The sequence below is a fragment of the Falco punctatus genome, assembly GCF_963210335.1.
Source record: "Falco punctatus genome assembly, chromosome: 1".
Lineage (NCBI taxonomy): Eukaryota > Metazoa > Chordata > Aves > Falconiformes > Falconidae > Falco > Falco punctatus.
The window spans coordinates 98,047,342-98,073,485 of NC_137580.1; the positions used below are offsets into that span (position 1 = coordinate 98,047,342).

Consider the following 26,144-nt stretch of genomic DNA (forward strand, 5'->3'; position numbering starts at 1 on the left):
TCTTTAGACTACAATAAAAAAAGAGAAGCTTTTTCTTCTTTTTGCTGTCAATCTGACCACATGGGTTTTGCTGTTTGCCTTCAGCTTATTACAGCAGAAGTTGCATGGCTCTTCTTAGTATTAGGCCAAGTCCTACATACCTCATCCACGTGATTGATCTGAGATAAATGGAGTGCCTGCAAAAATGAGACCACTGTCTGTCTGAGTATAATGTGCTCCAGCAAAAGTCCTGGGAATTGCAGAAAAACAGCTGTTAAGTTTCAAGCACAGATCCTCATCAACAGGCCTTTGAAATCACAGGACTCCCCTTGTCTCTGCAGCCTGCTGAGTTTATTTGTTTTTTGCAGATCTATTGAAGGCAAAGGTGTTCCCTCAGTAGCAATGGTGCCAAATCTAGAATATCTCTAATTATGGAAACACTTCAGCAAAAGGTACCTGTGAGCTTAAGTCAGTTAATGCTTACATTCACGGAAGAGGGTGTGTGCTTTCCTCAACTAGATCTTGCTGCCCTCTAATATTGCAAGGCCCTTGGCCTGAGACAAGAGGATGCCTAATAAAGAAATTCTGATGGTTTGTCAAGTCAGATTGAGTAGCTAAACTGACCGGTAGGAAGCTTCCTTCTGTAGCAAACCAGGTGTTTTTAAAAGATGGGTGGTATCTGTGTGTCAACAGTGATGGTTGCCCTTCCCGAAGGGCTGCAGGAGGCTGACCACATCGCGGCAGGCTCAGCCGGGGCAGGGGACGGGATTCCGAGGGTGACGGGACACCAAGCTGCCGCTGTGCCAGTAAACAAGGTCCTGTTCTGCTCCCAGGCCAGAAGAAACTTGTAGGCTTTGCTATTTTCTTTAAAGGTCCATGGTCCATAGTGGATCTTCTTCGCATTCCTTACTTAAGTGTCATAGCACTTTGGGATGTAACCCTAACCGATCAATATTTTGATTCAGCTAAGGGGAAATCAATCAGCTCAGGAGGTGGCATTTGTAGGTTCCTTTCCAGCAGAATTAAAATTTATGCCAGGGATTGGAGGTTTACCGGATTGTAACTGTGTGCTTAAATGGATGTTATATTTTAAATGTGTATTTTAATCTACTTGACAGAGAGAGTGTAGTGCTGGTAATTCACTACATGTTGGCGTTTCATTACAGGCCTCTTACTTTTTTTTTTTTTTTTTTTTCTCCAGTCATGGCAATTTGCTCATTTATGAGAACTAATTCTACCATCAAGTGGAGGTGCATGAATTAAACATGAGTGAACACATCTTAATTTCTTACTTCAAATGTATGGCTGCTGTCCTTTGAGAGCTCTGGTTTCTCCTTCCTCTGTGTTTGTTTCTTTCCTTTTTTCTTAATTGCCTAACACCTGCCTACCAAAGCTATTTGCTTCCCCAGCAGCAGGTAGTGCCAGCACACTGGTTATGTGCGCGCTCAAAGGTTTGTAGGGAAGTTGTCTGTTGGCAGTAGTCATTGGTGTAATGACAGATATTGATTATTTATTACTTGAAAACATTTAATTAAATCTGACTGCATAATTAGTGTACTAGCAGCTACACATGCTAGAAGGGCAGTGAATCTATTATTTGCACAAATCCTCAAGCTGCAGACCTTTGAGAAAGCTGATAAAAGAGCCTGTCTCAGTCGGGTTTTTTAGAGATCTTCAGGTGTTCCTGAGTTTCAGAATGCACATGAATCTGTGCATTATGCGTTGCCCTTACAGTGGCTTTTCTTCTTTAAAAAGCTGAACTTACACAGAACCTTAAATAGTGATGGGATTCCCCAAGGGCATTGGAACTGACATATGTCTGGGGGCAAGATCTATTTTTAAATATTAAAGGCAGTCTAGCACTAGATTCATTGTCATTCATCTACCTTCTCTACCTGTAGTTATTCTCTTCAGTATGGGTTAGGAAGATGGGCTGTGAGTAGTATTATATAATCAACATGTTCTTCATTGGTATCGACCCTAATTTAGGTAATAAATTTTACTTTTCGACAATACATGGTGTTAATCTTTATAACAGAAAAACAACATTTAGGTCAAAAGGGATCTGATATTCAGCTGAAATTTAAAGTAGGCAAGTATGTACTAATTTCCTTCTGTGTGCATCTTAATATATTAGTACTTGTAATATTTCTAGCCTGTGATGTGAATCTACATTTAAATAACTTAGAAAGCTGAGGGTACTGGCAATGTTAAACTATAGAGGCGCAGATTGTGGTGCTAGAAACAGTAACATGAGAGCAAGGTTTCTTGATGGAGGAAGAGAGTGAAACGGTGTGTGTGTCAGTTCTTAGAAAAGCAGTTTCTGTCTTTGGCTGTAGAACAGAAACTACCTTTGATCTCCTGGCCAGTGTTCCTGCAGGGTTAGTGATTAGCAGTCCTTCAGGGACTGTGGTTCAGTGGACCATGCTGATGTACCAAATGCCTTACGCATGCTGTAACTGAACAGAAAGGTTGGAAAGACAGGAGGGAAGTTTCTAAGTGGGCAGAAAGTTTACAAGGGAATGGCATGACCAGAAAAAGAGTGGGGAAGGTGAGCATGTGGGTGGTTTAAAAGACACCCTGTTTTCTTAGAAAATTGCTTTTGGAAGGCTGTGACTTTGATTTGTAGCCAGTCCTTAAGCAAACTGGTGTGTGCAAACTTATGCAAGTTTGCTTGAAGTTTTGTTAGGGAGGTGAGACTTTGCATAGGAGTGACAAGTAATGTATTTATTTTTCATCCAGGTGATAGTTGAAGCGTTCAGTGAGTATTTTATAGATTTGTTGCGTATTAGCAAAGCACTGCTGCTGTACAGTTCAGCCATCTAAAATAGCTATTGGGACAAGCATTGCTTCTGCGATGTGAACCTTCCTCCTCCTACTCCCTCCAGGAGTATGGATAACTAATCGTGCTGCAGACAACCCTTTGTATATCACCTGTGCAACAAAACGTGTATCATAGATAAATGCAGGGTAGCACTAAAGCCTGCATATTTTTTTTCCTTTTGCAAATGTAATGCAAAAAAAGAATTAATTACATCTAAACATGTAGCTATGCTGTAAATATTTTTGCATGAAATAATGCTTATGCCTAACTTAGCAAGTAGCTTCACTAAAGTTGTAGTAAATGTTCCTTTGAACCTATAAGCAGATTTGATCTAACTCGCATCAACTTTTCTTTTATTAGTGACAGAATGTCGAGGGGTGTTGGACAATAATCAGAGATTTTCTTCATTACCAACATACCTACCTGTGAGCTATCGGATCTTCAGTGCTGAGACATCTTTCTTTCTCAAAGAAGCCAACCAGGACTTCATGAGAAATTCCAGTTTGCAGTCCAGGGTGGAATCGTTCTTCCCATATAAAGCCAAGAGACCGCCCATATTAAACGCCAGCTACGGACCTTTTTCTGTTGAACAAGTTGTGCCCCAGGACCTAATGTTAACTTCCAACTTCTTTGGATCTGCCAACAAGTTTACTTACAACTGGAAACTTCAGGCCTACATAATGAGCAACAAAATTTACCTGAGCAAGCCCAAAGTCCAGGTCCTGTTCTACATCGTGGGCAGGGACTGGGATGACTATAGCACCACGGAGCGGCTGCCCTGCCTGCGCGTGTTTGCCTTCAGAGAGACGCGGGAAGTCAGAGGCAGCTGCCGGCTGAAAGGGGATCTGGGGTTGTGTGTGGCAGAGCTGGAGCTCCTGCCAAGCTGGTTTAACCCCCCTGCAATTGTCACGGGCCGTAAGAAGCCACCGGATCAGTTTGAAGGGAGCCCTGTGGAGCTTTACTATACTATTCAACCAGGAGACGAGAAGGGAGAGTGTACTGCTGAGGATATAAGGAAGGGAAATGCTATCCGGCCAGGAAAAGATGGCATGGATGAAACCATGTCCCACTTACAGAGGATTGGATCTGTTAGTCTCTACCGAGGGCAGGAGACTTCTCGGCTAACAGAGCTACGGCTGGACAGTAATATCGTTGTCTGGTTGCCCTCAAAACCTGTCAAACAAGGAGAGGTTGTAAATGTTTATGTGACAATTGCCAACAATTCTACTGTGGATCAGTTCATACTCAGGTATGGTGAGTTGTTTCTGCATGTTTCTAATGTGTTAGCACACAAAGATGTTGGGGGCATAGGATGAATCTCAACCAGCTGGAAGTTAATCCACACCCAAGGTTGTTCCTAGTCACTGAAATGCATTATTTTCCTCCTTGAATGCTGTGAAGAGGATTGAAAGCTTCCATCACTAGGAGGCTTTTGACATGTATGCCATGCCATGCCATGCCATTTATCACATGCCCACATTACACAACAATACACAAAACGCAGCTATTCACTGCTTTAGTGGGACCACTTCTGGGCAGTGACAGACAGTAAGGCACCAGAAAAGTTCTGTGCTTTACAGGGCTTTTAAAATCACATTTTTATTGCACAGGCATGGAGTTTAAATGTAGCAAAACTTCAATTACCTGCTTTTCTTCTAAGTGCTCTGGCAGTGCTTTGCCTCTCCCACACACAGTGGTTTTGTTATGAGAGCTCTTTAGGGAGGGGTTTAACTATCTACTGGTAGTTAAATAGCATTTGTCTTTACCAACAAATATACCCTTTAAGGCCCAAGGTGTTTGATATTGCTGTTGATTGTATCGGACTGTTAGAAATGAGTGCTATTATTATGGACAGGAGTGGCGAATAGAGGACCTGGGAACACAAGAACTGCCTTACTGGGTCAGATTGCTTTTCTTTCATTTTCTTCTTTAGCATTTTCCCTACCGATCAGATGAAAATCCTTTGAGGATGACAAAGACTGGGAAGCTTGTTAATCACTGAAATATTTGATGGATCTTTTTTCCTTGTTACCAGGCTTTAAATTCGAGTGAAATTTCCACGGTGATAAGCAACAATTGCTCTTTAAAGCCTCAGGGAATCAGAGTTTCCCAAAAGATTCTGCACATGAAAGTATTTATTTCTAGGTCTTATATGAATTGGATTAATACATAGTTGACAACTGCTGAGTAGAACAGCCTTTAGAACGGGAAGTGTTGCTTGGCAGATAAAAGGCTTTTATTTTAAAAAGAGGGGATTTTAGTCATCCTAGAATCGTTCTGATGTTTGCAGCTCTGGTTAAATTGGTGAGATAATCTCCCAGACACCTGTTTACTGAGTGAAACCTCCATTATAGAAGTCTTCTCTGATGTTGTTGCTTATCTTTTATTGAAAATCCTTTTTCACAAAGTAGTAGAAACAGAATACTTTTCCACATAACAAGCATAGCTGTGGTGAAAGAAGAAATCCAAAGGCAATGAACTGGGTGTTTGCTGGGTGGATGGGAGAGGGGATCGCCCTTTGAAGGTCTGTGTCACAGTCTTTATTTTCTTAAAAAATGAGCTGAAGATGAACAAGCTTGTTGAAATCTGGTGATGTATTTCTCTTGCTCAGAAATGAATCTGACTGCCTAGGCATATCAGATATTGTTTGCATGCTGAGCGATGCAATAGATAGAGGTGATTATGTGGGATGTTAGTAGTTGCCTATGTGACTTGCTATTATGGACAAAATGGATTTGCTTTGGTTTTAAGAACAGGTGACTGATTCATTTGAAGTTGAGTACTCTGACATTTGTTGGTATATTGGTTGCTCTGTGTCATCACAAATGCAGAGCTCAGGCCATGTTCTCTTGCTGAAACACCCTTCTGATGAAAAGAGGATTTGTATTTTTGCTTAAAATTACTTTGAAGTAGACACAAGACCACAAGAGGCTGAAGACACCAAGACTTTTTTTTGAAAATGTCTTTTTCTTTCCTTCTACTAGATATGTGCAGGTAGTCATTGTCTTGTGATGTAGTATAGGGCTGACTCGTGTTCTGAAAGTCAGCACTGTTCAGTGTGCTTCCTCCACAAGCAAGAAGATCCATGTGAGATATTCCAAAGCAGTCTTGGTTTTAAACACTTCGTCTTGCAGGCATATGAGTCTCTGGTATCTACCAAAGATGCTGATCTGTGCAGTTGTTAAGGCATCAGATGGAAGCTTTGCTTCAGGTGTACAGGAGATTAAGTCCACGTAAAAAGAAAAGGAAATAGTTTTAACTGTATTCCTGACATTGCAATAGGAAGGGGCAGCTGCTGATGGAAGTTGTGTGTGACCAGCCCATGAGCCATGAACTGTGTGGCTTATTCTGTTGGCTGCAAAGGTTTCTTTTGTGGTTTTAGTGGCAGAGGGCTGGTGGAAGGCTGGCAAAGCCAAATTAAGCTTCCTGATTCGGTGGTAGAAAGCTGTTGTCTTCAGTGAAACTTCCTAGGTGTGAAGGAGTGTGGAACTTGACCCAAGAATCTATGAAATGTCTGTATTTTACAGGAAAAAAAGCCAAGTGAATACAGCAGCCAGGGAGTAGCCAGTGCATATGCTGGGTCTGCCTAGGGGCTCCTTTAACCTTCTCCGTGGCCATTTGCCTGGTTAGATAGAGGGCTGTACGCTCTCATACTCATGGGTTCCCAGCAGAGTAATCCCTGCATCCTATGACATGCATTCACATTCAATCATCCTAAAGAAAAACACACCATGCATTATCCCCAGGCATAGTGGGTTTGGTTTTTTTCTGCTTCTTGTATATTATTCATTGAGGTATTGTAGCATCCACTGCTGAAGCAAATGGCATGTGATCATTGCTTTTTTATTTTTTTTTTTTTTTGGGGGGGGGGGCGGGGCGCAGGGGGCGGGAATAATAGCTACAAATCTTCTTTGGCAAGAGGAAAGTAGACTGGTCTGAATGACCTCATACCACAAATCATTGCAATTGAAACTGTGTTCTTAAATTGTGTCTTATTTCAGAATCCTATTACTGTATCTATAAATTTATCAGCCCAAGAACACCAGTAAAGTCAAAGAGAATGACTAATATGGCAGGGAATGAAGCGGATTATGCGTGGTAGTACATTAACACTATAGCACTGTCCAAATAAATGCAGATCTTCCCTTTCCTGCATCTAGTCAGCACAGGGCTATTGTGAAAACAGTTGAAACAATACTGCTGGGTTATAGGATATAGGCTCTGCTCCCAGCACTGTTCCTGTCCTGCTGTGTTGCTTCTGGGAAGTCTTCACAGGCATTTTCTGTATGCAACATAGAAAATGTGAACAGTTGGTCAGCATCATTCTCAGGAGTGGGAAGCCTGTTTCAGTCCGGTTCCTAAAAGGTGGGGTTTCACGTTTGCCATATATTGTCAACAGTTATATGAATAGGAAAATCTTGATAAAAGAGCATAAGAAATAGAGACGGGGGAAGAAAATATTGCACCGCATTCCTACCATTGGGAAGGATTTCTGGGCCCCCAAAAGAGACGTTAATTACACTTACTGCTGACTGCTTAGTAGGGAGAATTACTGTTGCCTCTAGCAGTTGGGTGAACTACAAACAGAAGAAAAGTAGCATCAGTATAGGACAGAAAAGCAAAAACCTGCCAATATTTAAAATAAAGGCCATTTAGGTCTTCTGTGTACTTCCCAGGGCTGTTTTGAATTAACACCAATGGCTTCAGCAGAGCTGCTATGACCGATTGCCACTTCACCAATTGCTGTGTACACATGAGTTTCTAAACAGAGTTATTTTCGCTGCGTTGTCTGTAAGGATTAAAAAGCAAAATCCTTAAGGCAAGACCCTGTTCTTGAGTGCTTTTATGGACCGCCCTCACACCCAGCAGGCTACAAATAAGGGGGAAAATCATAACTATACTGAAAATAAGCTGTTCTTGTGAGGTTAACTTTCAGAAAGTAACGCGTAGCTGCATGCGTATGCTGAAATATGTGAAAGTAAGTAGGGAGCTGGGCACTTGATTTTCTATTTGTCATGCTGGGGAGTTGGTGAGCTGAATGCATTAGGCAGCACTGGAAAGGTTGGCCTGTGTGCATTGCTGTGTTTGTTCTGTAGCTCTAAATACTTCTCCAGCTACTACATCATTAAAGGATCCTTCCATCTGTTTTTCATTGCGTGACATGCCACATTTGATCTGGCAGAGCTCTGAATAGCGCAGGGCCAAAGCAAAAGGTGTAGGAGTGCTAAGTGTGTTATGTTACTCTGCTGGGCAGCGGCTAACCTCTAACTCGCTCTAGAAGGTGCTGAACCACTGGATAACCCAATTTACAGGAATTATTGAGCAGGATAAGTAAAGAGAAAGGGGATGAAGTTATTATCTGTCCTGATTAGAGAAAAGAGGTGAAAAACGGTTGTACTTACCCCTCACCCCCCACACCACCCAGCGGCTTAATACAGATTTTGCAGTGCAGTTCATTGCACCTGAAGGGACGTAGGTTGTAAACAGTGTTGCTGCATTACCTTTGTCCAGCAAACAAATCAGCCCAAGAGAATGGATAATTAGTAGTAATAATAAATCTACAGATTGGAAGAAGGATAAAGGATAAATGCAATGAGGAAAGCTATTAAACCCATCAGATGAGGCAGCTTTATATGTCAGTTCCTAATGAGTATTGACAGCAGTGCTGTGTTAGGTAATGTTAAGAACAGCTAAAAACCTAGAGGAAGATGCAACATGGAGTAGCACTACAGAATTGCCATAGCTAGAAAAAGTAGTTATGATCATAACATCTATGCACTGCTTGCTTATAAATCTCGGTATTTTAAAGACTGGATTTTGTGATCTGGCTATAAATAGCCATTTTGGAGGAACTGGCCATGAAAAACTGGGATCTCCAGCACTAACTCTGCCTGTTTTGCACGGAAGACCTATTTGAGCCTCCCTAGGGAGTAAACCACTCAGAGGAGCTGTCTCTGCTTAGCACTGCCCTCAGCTGTTATACCTGCTTTATATAAAAGAAACAAAACTGATAAAATTTTCAAGCAATTAGTGTTGAATTTTAGATACTGAGATTTGAATCTCACCTTCTGATAAAATAATCTTTAGTACCTGGAAATTCACCCATGCTTAATTGTTGGCTTATCAGTTTTTAATGTGGTAGCATCACTGCAAATGCAAGTGACACGATAATGACTAACTGAAGCTGAAGTTAACCAGAATATAAAAGACCAAAACCAGAGCTGAGTTCACTCTACATTTTGTGTTAACCCATAATTTGGGACATATTATCCCAAGTACCTATTTTCCACAGTAAATGGAATGCTGATTTCCAACTGTGAAATTAATTTTTTTATACTGCTTCATATTTTAAAACTAATGCAGCTCAGAGTGAAATGGAGAGAGAGAGAATAATTTGGTGGGATGTTCTTCTGGGCATACATGTGTGTCTCCAGATGTGAAGTGCAACAAAACATTTTTCATTTCCTATGCAGCTTTGCATTACTTAAATATGTAAAAGTGATTCCACTGCACAAAAGCATTTCAATTGAAACCTGAATCGAGAGGATTTTGAAGCCCTCATACTTGCTTCTGTTGTCTCGTTATGTCATGGTACTTTTTAGTTGGAAAGATGGTCTCATCTTCAAAAATTCACACCCACAGTTCTACCTATTGCATGATTGTAAAAAGTAACACAGATACAGTTTCTGAAAGCTAGATTTACATTTATAGGGCATTAAACCTTCTCTTTAGACGTATATCTTGTATTCTGAGGCACAGATAAAACTGTAAGTAGCTAATTCTTACACTGTATAAAGAAAAGTATGTATCTTGGTCACTCTGGGTAGCAAACTGCAGTTTATTCTCATCTTAGATACAGTTTCTCTATTCATGTTTCCATCTTGAATAAATAAAATGCAAACTTGCTGACTAAGATCTTTCCAAGAGTATTCTCTTCACATTTTTCTTTGTATTTCTTTTTCAGTGAAGTAAATTACTAAGGCAGGACTGGAAATAAAAGCAATTTGCTTGCTTGTGAACCTTTCATCAGGGTTCAGAGAAACTGGAGAAACATATCCCCAGTCTTCCAGCTCATCAGAGGGTGTTCCCAGTTATTTTATGGTCTTGGTAAGACCCATAAAGTCAGTGCTAGGCCAGAAGTGGTTTGCAAAAGTGTTCAGAGCTGTGAATTATGGTTTGAAGGGGTTTTATGTATTTCATTGACGAAGCATATTATGTATTTCATTATCCAGTGCTTAGCCTTGTGAAGCTTTAATTCTTATTGATTTTTTGGGGTTTTCCTTCTATAGAATGACTAATGACAGTTCAGCTACGGGTCTAGAGTGAAGCGGGTTAATGGAAGAAAGGTGGTGGTCTAGTCCTTATTGTGCACTAATTAGGAAGTCAGGAGACCTGGATACTCTTTGTACTTCTGTTCAGGACTTACTGTGTTACTTTAGGCACATATCTCTGCTTACATCTTCATTCTCAGATTGCTTGTCTGTACTATACACAATTCAGGGAAGAGACTGGGCCACTCTCTGTGCATCGCTCAGTACAGAGAGCCTTTGAGCCCCATAGGGCATCTGTGTATTACGTAGTACAAGTGACAGTAAATAATACATAAGTTGTTACACTGCGGGGATTATGGTTTTTGCAAGTAACGAAGTGTAATAGCACCTTGCAAGTGCTTTGTTAAGATTTCTCCAAAGTAAATGTGTGGTTAGAAATTCATGGCAATCATGTGCTATCATTTTTTATATTCTGCTTCAGTAAGCAATGGAGACAGTATGTTGAAGAACTCCTAATTGTCATTTACTAGAGAATTTGACAGACTAACAGTAAAAGGGTAAATATTTTCCAGTATAACTTTAAAAAGCATTTCTGATGTAAAAAATACTTTTTTTTTTTTTTTTCTCAAAGAAGAGAACGTCTTTGCTATTTTGAGAGAATGCTGTCACACTCCAGGTAGTTCAATTTCATTAGCCCTTCGCAGGCACTTTTCATGGACATCGGTGTCATACCAGAGGCAGCTGGGTCCTCCAAACAAATGACTCATTCTCAAAAATGCCAAGCTGGTAAGGATGCCCTCTAAACAGAGGGTGAGAAACGCTGTTCCTCACTAGAACAAGTGAAGAGGTAAAGAGCTCACTTGTGCCTGTAGTAGCAGTGAATCAGGTTTGGTAAAGTTCTAAAGGGAACTGATTATTAACTAAATTGAAGCTACCGAGATAGGAGGAGAGGCACTCTTCCCTGACCCTCTTTTTAAAAAAATGTGGTGCTTCAGAAACTTTCTGAATGGTTCTATTGACGCTTCAATGCAATGTACTTGTTAGTATTGAGGATAAACTATGGATTTGTTGTTAGAAGGCTGAGTCTGTGTTCCTTACTTTGGAAGTCACTTGCTGATTGACCATGACAGCGTTGCTGTACCACAGCTTTGCAACCAGTGAACCAGGAAGAAGCTTTAGCCCCCATTATGTTCAGGAGCTGAGCGGTAGAGTTCAATGGTGTGACGTCCACAGAGTACTCAGCACCAAGAATCAAAAGTTACAGCTTCCCTTTTGAAACCGTTACCCCCAAAACCCTGCTTAGCTGCCCCTACAGTGGAATTCCAATCATGCTGAAGTCTACAAGAATTAACTACATTGGTGTAATAGTTGTAGGGATGTTGTTCTTTTTATCATGCGAGCAGGGATTTCCAAAGTGCATGTCCAATTGAAGTTTGGGTTCTCTGAGCCAAGCTCAGGGCTGCCTGTACGGCTGTCAGCCTCCCTGGTTCTGTGACAGGTAACATCCATGTTTTTCTAGGTGCACTCTAAGACATGAAATCAAATCAGCTGAGTGCGGACAAACCTGAACTATATACACATAGTTTATAGAATAACTTTATATGACCCAAGTATAAGACACGTTTGGACTTGTGTTTCAGGCTTCAATGTTTGAAAACTTAGCCTGAGTGTGATCGGAAATGTAGAAGGAATTGATGGGAGTCATTGTAGGGTTTGACCATCAATGGAAGAGAAAAAAATTATCGCATGAGCAGCCAGACAGAGGATTGCTAGCTATCAATCTTGCTTCAAGTGCTGGAGCTGAAGGTTTTGGTTAACTTTTGGCAAATGCACATGCACACTGGAGTTTCAGAAACTTTGTGTTGAGGTATCTTGTTAAAATCCCCTCTTGTAAGTAGTTTTCCTTCCCATCCCTGTTAGTCTCGGCAAAGTAGTGAAGTCATTCCTGGCAAACGCTGCAGCACGTGTTGCGCAGTATGCACTGGTGCCTCTGGCTCTTGTCCTTCTGTGTTGAGACGGTGCCCTGAGCTCCGGTGTGTCCCCTGCTCGCTCCTGCTCTGCCTGACCTTTGCAGAAGCCTGTGCATGTGCAATGCTGCTTAGAGATGAGATAAGGCACCTCTACTTAATTTCTGTTTAGACTATTAGCCACTTGTGTGACTCAAGTTACAACAGTTAATTAAATATTTGGTTGCTTGCCTAATTAGAAACAATGGTGGCTCGTTAAAAGATCATACCGTATAAACCCCAGTCGTCCCAAACCAGCAGTAGGAAGGGAAATTTCATACTACTGGGAGTGGATTTTAGTTGAACCAAGATAATGTTTTCTAGCTGTCTGAAAAAGGCTGTGACCTAATGCATCAGGGTGTCTCCTGGGAATCCTCAGTGCGATTATCTGACAAGCTGTTGGGTTCCAAGGCCACTGTAAGCAAGAAGGCATGGGAGCCTGTAGGTTTGAATCAAAAAAGAAAAATTGTATGAGAAGGCTTTAAAACCTACTGCATCTGTTAAAACTGTATAAGCAGTAGGGACTTGCTGGAATGATAGTGGGAGAGGGACGCCAGTAAGTCATAGCTCAGGGCCTGCAGTGGGGGGGGATTTGGGGTGGGGTGGAAGTATGGGGAGTAATCCAAGAGTTGGTGCCTGGCCTAGCAGAACTGTAAAATCTGATGTGTTTATCTGTATTATTTTATTGGTGCTTGTGGGTCTTATTATTTAAAACAGAAAATGTCAGACTGGTTGGAAGTTTCTGTTTCGGCAGACTTGCTCCTCACTCATGGCAGCACATACACAAAGAACTTAAATTGTTTACATGTTCTAATGGCACTTCACAGTTAAAACTTCCACAGGAGGCATGGGGATGATGGGAAGTGCTGCTCTGCACCCAGGGGTTAATTTCTACAGAATACTGACCTTTCCTATAACATATAGAGCGCTTGACTCCAATTTTTGTCACTGTTTCCTTTGGGAGCCCACTGGGGTGCTTTATATTTCACTGATATCCCACCGTGCCCTGTATGTGTTGCCTCTTCAGAGAGGTATGTGCTGTTATGTTTAATATTCTCTTGAGAAGAAAGCTGAATTTCTATAAAATTTGAATGCATGGAAAAGCTGATTAATTCATAGTTTACATGAGACTGGATAAAAAGAAATTCAGCATCTTTTTTGTTTGTTTGTTTGTCTGGTTCCTGGTGTGTTACAAAATGTCTCTATTAGCAAAGCTGCCAGGGGGTTAATTTGCACTAACAGCCTAATCATCTCCAGCAACATCATTTTAGGTTTTCATATTGCTGCTTAGATCAGCAAGACTAGAGAAAAGATGACTTGAGAAACAGCACCTATCTTAGGAAAAAAGGGAAAAAAAAAAAAGAAAAATGGGGGTGAAGCATTTCAGACATAGCCCTCTGCATTCTCAGCTGTCAGGCTGCTTAAAAAGATTCACTTTTTCTTACAAGCTCTGGCTGTAAGATGTAAGCCTTGATTTCCAAAGTGCTGTGAGGCTGAGCTGTTTGTACAGGAGAGACAGGCTCATTAAAAGGGTCTGTGTGGTACTTACGCACCAAAGTCTAGAGCTCAACTCCTCACGCTCCCCGATTAGTCATTAAACAGAACACAGAAATAGTTGTGGATCATGAATCACAACCTGGTTTCACAGACAAAAAGTGTGCCTGACATACTGGACCATAAAGTCATACTTAGCCTTTCACTTGCCCCACGAGTGCTGGGGGGGGGGGCAGTTCAGCCCTACAGGTGTTCGTTAAGGCACAAATGTTGCTGACCAGCCTAAGGGGGTTGGTTCCTCGTTTGGCATATCGGACATTTGTCGATCCTATTTTGAGGAAACTAAATTTTCCAATGGATTGCATGGCTGCTTATTCAACACTCTTGAGCTTTGCTGTAGCTTTTAAAAAATCAGGTGCTTGATGCTAATTGCTGGAGTCGCTGAGTCACTTGGTGTGCCTGGTTGCAGTGAGTTGTAGAAATACCACCAGTAGCAACAAAAATATTTTTCTGCTTGAAGTTATGTCTAGCTTGGAAAAAGCCCTGATTGCAGAGTTCTTCCTATGGAAAGGAAACACCAACCCACAATAGGAGCCTGTCACTTAGGAACGTACTCAAATTAGTCCTGTTGAAAGTAATGAGAATATTCACAGGCTTTAGTTTGCTTTTTATCCCTCTGGATTTGCAATGTTCATGAGAGGCCAATTTAGCATCAGCTTCTGCTTTTCTTTTCCTTAGCAGCCCAATTGCAGTTTTCCAGTTGAAGGGAATGACCAAACCTTTTTTTTTTTTTTTTTGTGTGTGTAGTTAGCTGCTGTTGTGTTGATCATGGTGATGATAGTGGACAATATACACTTACAGGTATTGTAACATGGTTTTCTGAGACAGCAAATGATAAAAGGATGGCGTTAAAGTTTTGATTCATTTGTCTACACTGTGAGGAGGACAGAGCTGGTCTGAACAGAGAGGCTCAGGGCAAATGCAACAACAGGGAGCAGGTGGTGGTACCCAGGTTGGCTGTAGTGTCAGGAGAGTCGTACAACCTTGCAGGTAACATCACGGCAGCATTCAAGTAGATTACTTGGGCCCTTGACACTGGACTTTGTGGTGGGTATGGCTGTGGTCATGATGAGATGGGAAAGTGGTGATTCCAGCCGTAACAAGCTCAACTTCACAGCAGAGTCTCTGAAGGGAAGTAACAGCAGCCTTGTGGCTTAGGTCCACAAGGGTCTGAGTTAGGTGACATTAGGCTTCAAAGCAATTGCCCAGTGACTTTTGTGGTGAAGTGTTAGTATCTTAAATCAAGGCGCTCAATGCCCTAGATAGAGTATTGCAAGCAGCAACCTGGCCTGGACAGAAATGCATGAAGGCTCTGTGTAATCTCCATTTTCTAGAACTCTAGGGTACTGCTTTAGAATTTTTCTCTTATCTGTCTGAGGCAATGCTATTGTGATTAACACTGGGCAGAAATATCGACATAGTTGAGCGAAGATTTTTATCAGCTGGCTATAGGCAGTTACAGCTGGTTAATTTTAATATTTTCTGAAAGGTCTTTAAAGAAGTCCTCAATACTTGTTCAGAAATTAATATGCCTCATCTTCACGTTTCTAAAGCATGGCTGTGCTGTCACCTGTAGTTTGCATTCTTTAATTTTCACAGTGTCTCGGGTGCTGGGTGCTTTGTCCATTGCTATGGTAACAGCTGGTTTTATTTCTTAGTTGAAGTAAACACTGATATAAAGCCCACTGTAACACGATCTTTTGATCCATTGTGTGCACCTAATGGGTGCTGTAGCTGTGCAAATATGTCATGGTTGTAGTGGATAGAGAGCAGTCAGCTGAAAGTCTAGTGCCCTGGTATATAACTGGTTTCGCCTTTCAACACATGCATAATTTTATGTCAGCTACTTCAACTCTGGTTTTACTCCTAGCCATGTTTAATTAGATTTCAAATACTTCAGTGTGGAAACAGTCCCTGGCTGTCGGTGAGTGCTTAAGGGAAGTGGGATCTAATAGCAGATGAGGCATGCTAACTTTGTTTTTGCTCTTAAACAGCTCCGTTTTGAAGTTGAATTGATCCCATGAACTTTTGGCAGTTGTTCAAAATCCCTCCTATCCTTTTTCTGAACTCGAATGATGGGAGTAGCAGTTTTTCCCTGTGTTAGTAGTTCTCTTTGGTTGCCTTCAAAAAAACCAAATGGCTTGTGAAAAGCTGTATGAAAAACTGTGGTAGCCTGAGTCCCCTCCATGAGGCTCCGCTAACCAGCTCCCTTCGGATTGCATTCCTCAGAGCCTGTGTGGAGTGATGCGCACGCAGAAGGAAGCATTACCAGTTCTTCCCTCACAGCAGGGGAGGTGATTTGCGTTGAGCCCTAGCACCCAACAGCCCCTCTGCCACCTCCACCTCAGTCTGGCTCTTCTTGAAAAGAAAAATGCTGTTGGAAAAACTCTCTGCAAGTGTTCTGTAGGGCTCTCCCTGCTCCCTATCCCAATTATCTGATAAATGTAGCAATTATCTTTGCAGTTTAAAGTAAAAAAAATAATAAAAACATACCTATAAGAAGAGGCTTGCATGTTCTGTATTATATTCTGTATGCTTTTAGAGTGATTCATATGGAACCTCATTAAACATCTTTACAGCCCTCTTGGGTTCATCTCTATTAACTATTATAGGGATTTCCCATGAGGGAATGACTCTGCACCGCCTTCCACTAAAATCAAGCACAATTTAGTCTGAAAGACCGTTCTATTGGGAGTGATGACATTAAAAATTCTGTGCATGGATGTAAGTGTTTGCAGGATTGAAGCTGTAAGCCCCAGTTCTGCAAAAAGGCGATTCGTACATTTAGCTGTATGTGCTGTGTCCAAAGGTAAGTATGTGGAATAACTTTTAAAATCAAGATCATGCTTTATGAAATGCCATTTAATCCTGCAGGTGGGAATGTGCTGTGTACTGCAATGAATATTGTTGAAAGGGATCTAACTGCTTACCCATTTGATATGCGTTAGATGATACTTTCCTACTTCTACACAGTTACTTTAATGTAAAAGAATCATATAATTAGCTGTGTTTTAAATATTACTGAGTAGTCTGGTTTGGCGATAGTACTCCCTTCTTCTGTGTTAGTCAAACTAATACCAGAAGGTGTCAGTTTGGGGATGCCTTGCCTCACTGTGCAGTAGGCGTATTAGGTAAGAGGGCTCGACAGAAAGAGCCACAACAACTCTCTTGTTCTCGTAGCGCTAAATGAGAGTGAGTCACGGCTAGATCGCGGCTGGATATAAGAGCGATTCCTGGGAATGGGAAACGGGCAAGAACTTCTTGTTCTAGGAAGTTCTGATTGTTCAGAAAGGCAATGATTGTCTTGTGTTGCATAATTATATCCGCCTCCACATATCCCACTGCTGTTCATTTCTATTATGTCTTTTTATTTAAGTCCTAGCTATTCAAGGAGGAAACTTATTGATGGCAATGAGCAAGCGAACAGATTCATGGCAAGGGCAAGGGAACATCTGCAAGTCCTTCTCTGCTCAAAAAAAGTCTCAGTGGATAAGGAATGTTACTTTGATAACTGTTTAAATGGTGCTGAAGGGGCCCCCTGGGCTAGTTACATTGGCTCTATGATATGCCTTTTTGCCATATACTCAACTTATTCAGAGTCAGAAACATTAAAGAAGAGGGGGAAAAAATGCCAGAGGATTGTAGTAAGTGAATCTTTACAAACAGAACAAAATTAGTCAGTTATATTAAAAATCACAGTTGCCACTCTGAAATACACATTTACTCAAGTGTTTGTTCAATGAATAACTGTTTTTACCTTTTATTTCTCTTTTCCGTAAATATAAAAAGGAAAGAAAAATAAGAAACACAAATTGACTTTAACTCAGTCTGAGCATATTCCTGTCATCTGAACAGAAAAATGGCAAACTATGCTTTATTCAAATTTAGAGCTTCAGCATTTAAAGCAGAAAAGCCCCTTGTGTGGGAATTCATTCTGGATAGGTATTTTGGAGGAAGATTGGAATCTGGATTGATTTTTGGTAGGGAATCTTTAAATCTGGCCATTTGTGTTTCTTACCTCTTTCTAGTATGTTACCTAAGGATTAAAACACCCTTAGAAGAGTGTTTTCTTGTAAGATTCCAAATGAGTATTCCTGACCTGGTAGGTAAAGGTGATTGTCATTAATAGTCAGACTTTTTTCTTTTTCTTCTTTTTCCTCTTTTCCTGATCTAAGCATCTTAATTGTCACCTGTGATAAGAAGTGCCTTGGCAATGTTTGAGTCTGAAAATCCTTATATCATCAAGGCAGATTAATGTGGACAGTTGTAACACTTTTGGGGCAGGTTCTGTGGGTACAGATTGCTCATCTGAGTAAAGAGCCTTTGAAAGATATGGGAAGGAATTATGGAGCGCTGTGCCTTCATGCTGTTTTTCAAATGCTTTAGAAAGAGGCGATCCAGAACTAAGATGTCCATATCATGTAGGTTAGAGATGCCCAGCTCAAGTGCGTGGGTAGGTGATTAAAAACTTGAGCTGAATCGAGCTCCAGGCCCACCTCTTCATCACCATGAAACTCCACAGTCTTAGTGTTACCCCATTATTTTTCCATTACAGTATCCTGTTTCCTCCTTGCCACAGTCCATCCACACTGCTCTGTTAGTTACTGGTTGGGCAAAAGACAGGTCCTCCTCTTCCTCCGTTGGGTCTGTGGGTAAATGTGTGCAGAAGGACGTCTCCGCGCTGCTGCCCTGGCAGAGAGTGTGTGCCACTGCCTTCTTGACCGCTCTCAAACCTGGCAAAAGCTTTGACCATCTCTTGTGAGTGCTTGAGAGAGACTTACCACAAGTCCCTGAACAACCTTTGCTGGGACCCCTGCCCTGCTGTGAAATATATTTAGAGCAGATTTTCTTATAGGCACAAGAATGATGTCATTGCAGAAGTGTAGCTGTCAGATGTGGATATGTGGAACAGAGATTGGGAAGCAGCAGCTGTAAAATGTATGCTTTTTTCCATAGTTTAGAGACACAGGATGATGCTTTCCAGCTTTTCCTAAGTTGAACCTTAATTCTTGTGTTAAACTTTTAGTATGCTTCTTGTGCAGATCCTGTTGGGATCATTTAAGCTTTGTGTTATGATACAAGTACATTTATGTAACTAAATAAGTGTTGGTTGCACTAAACTTGAGATTTACTTCTCATGAACACCCAACTGTGTTTGGTTTTCTTTGTCTTTCTCTTTAAGCAATTTATTCAGGTTTTTTGCTTTATGTGCATCTTCCACTCCTTACATTCTCACTGGAGAGAGAAATATGGAGACTCGATCTGCGGTTTCTCTTGTCTGATTAAACACAATGTGAGACTTGCATTTGATATGATACTGCTTGGGCTGTCTTATACAGGAGTAATAATATCTTTACAGTATGTGATGAGAGGGGACAGAATGTTATCGCAGTTCCAGTGTTTGTATATTAAGTTTCCACATGGTTGGGCTGGAAAATAATAATGGTGAGAATGACACTGACTTCTCTAAAATAATAGTCTTCTAGACAAGTTATCTCTCTTATCCTTTGTTGTAATGAAGTGTGTTACATGTTTATTATGTAAATGTATGAAAAAGTATTGTCCGCTGGGCAAGTGGTACTATGGAATGGTTAAAGCAGTAGGTCATGGAGTAAGATGCCATCCCCAGAGTTACTAGATGAGACTGCAGTCTTTTGTCACTTGATTGACTCTTCCATGTCTTGCATCCATCAGCATACTGGGACTGTAACACTTAACCCACTCACAACAGATCTGTGATCCGTCTGAGAGGGGTTGCAACTCTTCCATGCAAGGATACAAAGACCTGGGAGGGGAAAAAAAAAGTGTGCCAGGTGTAATTTTTCTCTGCTATTGTTGCACAAGGTTTAGTTGCAAATCCAGTCCTTGACCTACCTAAATACAAGGACGGGGTGAGGCCACCAGACAGCTGCTAGCTTGCCTCAAAGTGCAGTTTATAATCTCGTCCCCTCTGCACCGGGGGGGGGGGGGGGGGGGGGGGGGGGGGCGGGGGCGGGGGGGGCGGGGAGGGAGTTGGGTGTCTGCGGGCAGCACCTTTCAGACCACTCTGTAGCAGTGCCAGAGGCAACACACCTGTGTTGGCCAAAGGGCCTCCAGGACCCTGCTGCTGCGGGTCACCTCTGCCACCACTGCCACTGTGAGCAGCAGCTGCGAGCCAGCAGCTCCTTGACCTTTGCACTCCTGGGATGTAAGTGTGTGGCACGTTACTGATGCCAGTGGACTTTGGATCGGTTAGTAACTGCTGCCCAGCATTACTATTTTTGCATACGAAGAGAGTGGTTTTGGTGTCAGGGGAATTTATTTCCCTTTGAGCACAGTCACAGGAAAGTTTGATTTGTACCTTTTTTTTAAGTGCATGCTTTAGCATACAAAATCCAATGCATCCTTTTGTAGAGCCAAGTGGACTGTTGTTTTCTTGTTTGATTTGGCTCTTCTTGCTTAATCTGGAGCTGTGCCAAAAACATGAATATTCATGACACTGTTAAACAAGATTTTTATTGAAAACAAAAAATGGATCTGAAGTCTTTCATTTGTCATTCTGAACTCAGCTAGTGAAAGCCGTGTGAACAGGCACATTTATCAGTGAGGTTTTCTTGGGGTTTTCTGGTTTTGTTTATTGAATGAAAATTCATTAGATCCAAAGAGTATATGACTGACCAGTAAGCGTACTTTTAAGATAATTCTGCGTGCAATATAAATATAATGTATATGAAATATATACCTTTTACTATTATATATATTAATTATAGCTTAAGTATAGAATACTTTGAGTGTTGACCTTCAAGTAAGAATGTACAAGCAGAGGACATATCTAACAGAGTTAACAAAAGTTGATGTTCACTTTTTCCAGGGCCAGTGTTCATATTTGAATCCTGCCTGCTGAGCATCTTGGCTGTCTTGCATGCAGAGGGCATCGTCATTCCCAAGGAACAGTCTTCCTTGAGATTATAGTGTAAATAGATTAGAAGGCAAGTGTTCAGCTAGCCAGTCTGCATCTTGGTGGTACCAGGAGTTTCTACTGCTGTGAGTGACCCTATTAGGGTCAGCAGAGAAGGTAGGGAAGGGGACTAGTCATGGTTTATACCTTGGCTGTGGTCTTCTGGAAACTGTTTGTGTATTAATCAGTCTCAGAGCTGATTTCTGAGTCCCTGTGCAACAGCCAAATGAAGGAGAAATTTATTTCCTCTGTATGTGTATAGATAGAGAGATAGATGGAAGATGGGAAAGTGAGAAGAAACTGGAAGAGCAATATAAGTGCAGGATAGATTTCTCTTGCAGCCTCTGGCCTGTGCAAGAAATTAAATAAGCTCAGCTTTTAGATGACATATGTAACTGATTGTTAGATATCCGTGCTCATTTATTTGCAAGGTGAAATTCTCCTGAGAGCTATCTGTTTCGTGCTGCAAAGCAGCCTAGCTAGTGTCTTTTCCTTCCGTGCACTTTATCTAGGAGCACAGTGTCAGGAGAAAAATGTCTGGGGATGTGTTTGTACTGTGACAGGTATGATGGGACTTGGGTCCTGGCTGGGACCTTTTTTGCCCTGTTACAACTTTATTAATACAAACAATCTTGTGTTCTCATGATGCATTTGTACTTCACAGTGTGTTCTGGTTCTCATCGGGACATGCTTCCTTCTGAACTCTGTTGAAATACCTGTTATAACAAGTGGTTTCATCCAGAAATATTTTTCACAGGGTATGTTCATTTTAGAAATCATAGAATCATAGAGTGGTTTGTGTTGGAAGGGACCATTGAAGGTCATCTAGTCCAACCTCCCCGGCAACGAGCAGGGACATCTTCATCTAGATCGTGTTGCTCAGAGCCCCATCCAGCCTGGCCTTGAATGTTCCCAGGGATGGGACATCCACCTCCTCTCTGGACAGCCTGTGCCAGTGTCTCACCACTCTCAGGGTGAAACATTTCTTCCTTATATCTAGTCTGAATCTGCTCTCTTTCAGTTGAAAACCATTACCCCTTGTCCTGTCGCAACAGGCCCTGCTAAAAAGTTTGGCCCCATCTTTCTTATAAGCCCTCTTTAAGTACCCAAAGGCTGCTGTAAGGTCTCCCCGATCCTTCTCTCCTCCAGCTGAACAGCCCCAGCTCTCCCAGCCTGTCCCCACAGCAGGGGGGCTCCGGCCCCTGACCATCTCTGTGGCCTCCTCTAGACTCACTCCAGCAGGTCTGTGTCCTTCTGCTGGTGACCCCCGAGCTGGAGGCGGCGCTGCAGGGGGTGGGGGTGGGGGCTCTCATGAGAGTGGAGTAGAGGGGAGGAATTGCCTCCCTCGACCTGCTGGTCCTGCTTCTGATGCAGCCCAGGGCTTGGTCGGCTTTCTGGGAAACCATGACATTCCCAGATGTGAGCTTTCCACACTGACAAAACTCCAAACAGACAGTGCTGGAGATGGAGGAGAAAAATTGTGGTTTTCATTAAATGTAATCATCTTGGTTCTTTGTTTAAAAAAAAAAAAAAAATAATCACTTTCACCATATGCTCTGTGTTGCAATCAGTGATAAATTCTTACTATAGGTGTTAGTAGGAATTATTTCAGGCTAATGACTTGACACATCTCTGACCCAGGATTTTTCAGGGTGTTGTGACAGTACCATAAAATTCAGTTACTGATGCATGTAAATGCTATATAAAGGTTACTGTTAATGACACAGATCTCAATTGATCCCAAATCTGATCCTGTGACAATTTCAATCCGTGTCAAAGCTTCCATTGACTTCAGTGAGGCTGTGATCAGGTCAACGATTGAGTGCTTGTGCTAAGGACTAGTAGTCTGTTAACACCACACTCCAACTCCTGATAACCACTTTCCTTTTTCAGCAATTAGTCATCCTGTTAAAAACAGGTAATTAGAACAAGACACATCCAGAAAGAGAAGTAACTTCTGAAGTGCCAGACTCCCTGTGGCGTTGTTCATCCAGGAGTGCTAATGAGAGAAGTACAGTGAGGCTGAGCAGAGGCAAGAGAGAGCTGATACAGAAATGAGTTGGGGAAAGCACCGCCTGTTAATTATACATTTTCCATTGCTGGAATACAATGGAGTAAGTGATACAGTTCTGGAGTACACTAGAGTGAGTGAGCCTTTATCTCTCTGTAGTGGCTGGGCCTTATAGCAAAGTCTAAACTTGCTGTTGCTCACAAAGGGTTAAAGTCCTTTTACTTGAAAATGTTAATTTCCTAGTTCTGAATCCGGTGCTCAGTCCTGCTGGACAGTCCAGTATGGTGCTTGGACAGCCTGTTGCCCAATGTTTTAATTTGGTGGGGTTCCTTTCTACGCGAACAAGTATGTTGTTAGTAACCTAGAAGTTGTGTAAGCTACAGTGAGACAAAGGGGTTTTTTTCAATATCTTAAAAAATTCTTATCCTGTCTAAAAGAGGAGTGGTAGAGCTAATTCCGCACAAAGAGCTTGGGAACAACAGAAAAATGTGTTAATTAGTGTACAAGAAGAGAGAACAGAAAAGTATAAGGGTTCATAGATCATTCAGAAGTGAATCCTATTTCCCTCTACACTGAGTTATACACCACTAAGATATTCCCACCACCACGTGTTATGATGGCAGTGCAGTAGCTCAGGTTTGCATCCAGAACTATGGAAGGAGCTTGGGGCATCCAGCCCAGAGAAGATGTGTGCAAGGAGTGAAGATGACTTCCAAGCTCTGGCTTCAGAAAGCAGGGAGGCCCTTGTGGTAGAATTGTGGGAAAGCATTGCTGTAACAACAAAGTATTTGCTCTTAAAGGGGGGAAAATATGTAGCACCATCAAAGAAGGACAAGGATTCAAAGGGAAACGTATGTTTAAAACATATGGGTCAAGTTTATTTGAAAGGAAAATTTGTTTGCTTTTGATTCTATATAACATTTCCCATGGAGGCTATCAAATACAGCTGCTGCATTTTTGGCAGAGGGGATCTTATCCTAAACCTGAAACACTTAGACATACTTAACGTAAATATGGTCTCTATTAGTTTCAGCCATGTGACTTCTAACTCGTGCCTTTTGTAGTTAGTTTTTTATTTGCTCCTATTGGCTGTATTTTAAGCTTAAATGGGATTGTGGATTAAAAGAAAAGGTTTTGTTGTTGTTGCTTTTTTAGAAAGAGAAAGAAAAGGTGCTTAAAAGAAATTTTCTTCAGTGATTATACTATACGTGCAAAGGTCTGTAGGAGTAGGGGCGCTGGTGGTAGGCTATACTGTAAAACCTTTCTATAGGATGTGGTGGGCCTGAAACCACCTGAGGACTCCTGAGTTACTGAAAGTCATCATTAAAACTGGTTGGGTATTACAGAAAACATTTGGGTAGCGGTAACACAGGAGTCCTCTCTGGCTGTGCTTTCCTAAAATATTATGCTATTTTTTATTTTTTTTTATTATCCAAAAATATAATGCTAAAAACATTAGCAGAGTTGACATTTGAAGGTGGGATAGGATGAAGTCATAGCAGGCCCTGTTCACTGAAACATTCTGGTTCCAGTCCCTTCCCTGGGCTGGAATAAAGGGGGTTTTTGATTTGGTTTTTTGGTTGGTTTTTTTCCCCTTACAAATACTGATGCTGCACAGCCACCAATCTCTTTGTTCAGGTCACTTCGTTTATTTTTAAATAAACATATGACACGCTCTTCTCTCACACAGGCAAAGAGCTCTCATTGATGTCAGTGGAAGCTTCACCACCTTCAGGATGAGAGTCAGGATCAATAAAAGAATGCCTGAGAGCTGGCCAGGCTTATATCCTGCTCTTCCTAAGCATATGATAGTTGGGAAAGCGAACAATCCACTAAGATCTAATCAAGTTAAGTGCATTTAAAACACTGATTGTGACTGTCATCAAAGGATTACAGTCAACAGAATTGATACAAACCTTTCAAAGCCTTGGTGCAAAAAGGATGGGCAAGCTCATAGCTAGAATAATAGCCTCTAGCCTGCAGTAGAATGCCTTCAGTCTCCTGGTCTGCATTTTTCTTACCTTGGTGCTTACTGAAATAAATGTATATGTATACAGATGCATACATATATACATGTTTTTTATAGAAGCACCAAAACCAAACTTTTAATGTAAGTATGTAAAAGGCTGATTCCTGTTCCTCACACGTTGCTTTTGGATCCCCTATCAACATGCTGTCTAGCGTCTGGGACTAGATGTAAGCAAAGAGTAGGGCATGTGGGTCAAAGCATTTGCCTTCCCCTCCATGCAGATGCTCTTCTTGCCTTTGTATGTATGTTGCAAAACTTTTAATGGCTGAAACAAGAGACAGTAATGACAAATGCAGGGAGAACTGCCAAGGTTGTCTTGGCATTGTTTCCTTTCTCTGGCCCAAGAAAAGGGAGGGAGAGAAAGAGCAGAGGCTTTGGCTGTTTGCCCGTTTGCTTAGTGATTTGCAGACAGATCTGCCTGTGAAGACGGATGGTTGCAAGCACTTGTTAGTATGTAGTACGGGTGACAGATCTCAGTACGGCCACCTGTCTGTCTTGTGAGAACACTGGTTGCCCACCTTTGGTAATGAAGTGACTGAATCTTGCTGTTCCGACTTCTGACAGTGCCTTGTTGTAAGCGGATATTGAATGACTCCTAATCAAGTTAAACAAAGGTATGCATGCACAGCGGGGCTCCCGGTGCATTGTACGTCCTAAAATCTAATTTTGACTTTGTTATTGTTACAGGACTGTTTCCCTGATTTTGGGTGACTGATAAGGGAGTACACATGCACAAATCATGTTTTACACACATTGAGAAAAAAATTGCTACCACTGCTGGGCTGCTTTACTTAGGGAGAGACATATTTATTCTTTAAAGATTTCCTCATAGCTGCTGCTAAACTCAAACTGAAAGATTCAGCAGTCTGCCATGGAGGCAACGTTTGTGTGCAGATCTCATTTAAATGAAATTTGATCTTTTGTATTGAACTGGTGAGTGCTGGATTTTGGTTCTTGAAGTCTCCTGAGCTCTCAAAGTCCAAAATGGCACAACTATTAGATGTATTTGAGATTTTTATTACTTTGAGTGATGGAAATCAGTTTTCCTCCTGAGAGTTAATTCACTTCCAGGGTTCCTTAGAGTTGGGTCTCATTCGCTTTAGTTTGGATGCATACATCTTGATGTCATAACAACTTCATTTTATCAGTATTGAGTTTCAGCCTTTCATGTAAAGACAGATTTAAGAAAATTCATTCTTGCTAACATGAAAATGTTAAAAGATTCAGAGCTACCTCTAGGAGCAATAATAAAGAGGATGAAGCATTGTAATGAGCCTTTTCTAGTGAGACTGCTCTCCAGACATACCTAGATTTTGCTTAGGAAATATGATTTCCGTAATAATTTAAAATCTGTCGGACTCCCTTCTCAGTCTTGTTCTGACTGCATTACACAGTAAACCTGAAGGATGGTCTTCTTTTAAAGAGCAGCCCAGGATAAAAATAGTATCTTTCTCACAGAAATGGGTGAAAGAGTTTTCACAGACCCTGCCAACAGTGTTCCTGGCTCAGAGCATTTCTATTTATCCTTCTTTT

General features: G+C 41.5%; 1 protein-coding gene across 1 annotated transcript in view; it reads left to right on the forward strand.

The window, feature by feature from the left end:
• The window catches only part of TMEM132C (transmembrane protein 132C), a 222,386-nt gene that overhangs the window by 59,184 nt on the left and 137,058 nt on the right, over positions 1–26,144 (forward strand). The window contains exon 2 of the mRNA XM_080407547.1: positions 3,164–4,052. Coding sequence (XP_080263673.1) covers positions 3,164–4,052 — 889 coding nt within the window. The remainder of the gene's footprint in view (positions 1–3,163; positions 4,053–26,144) is intronic.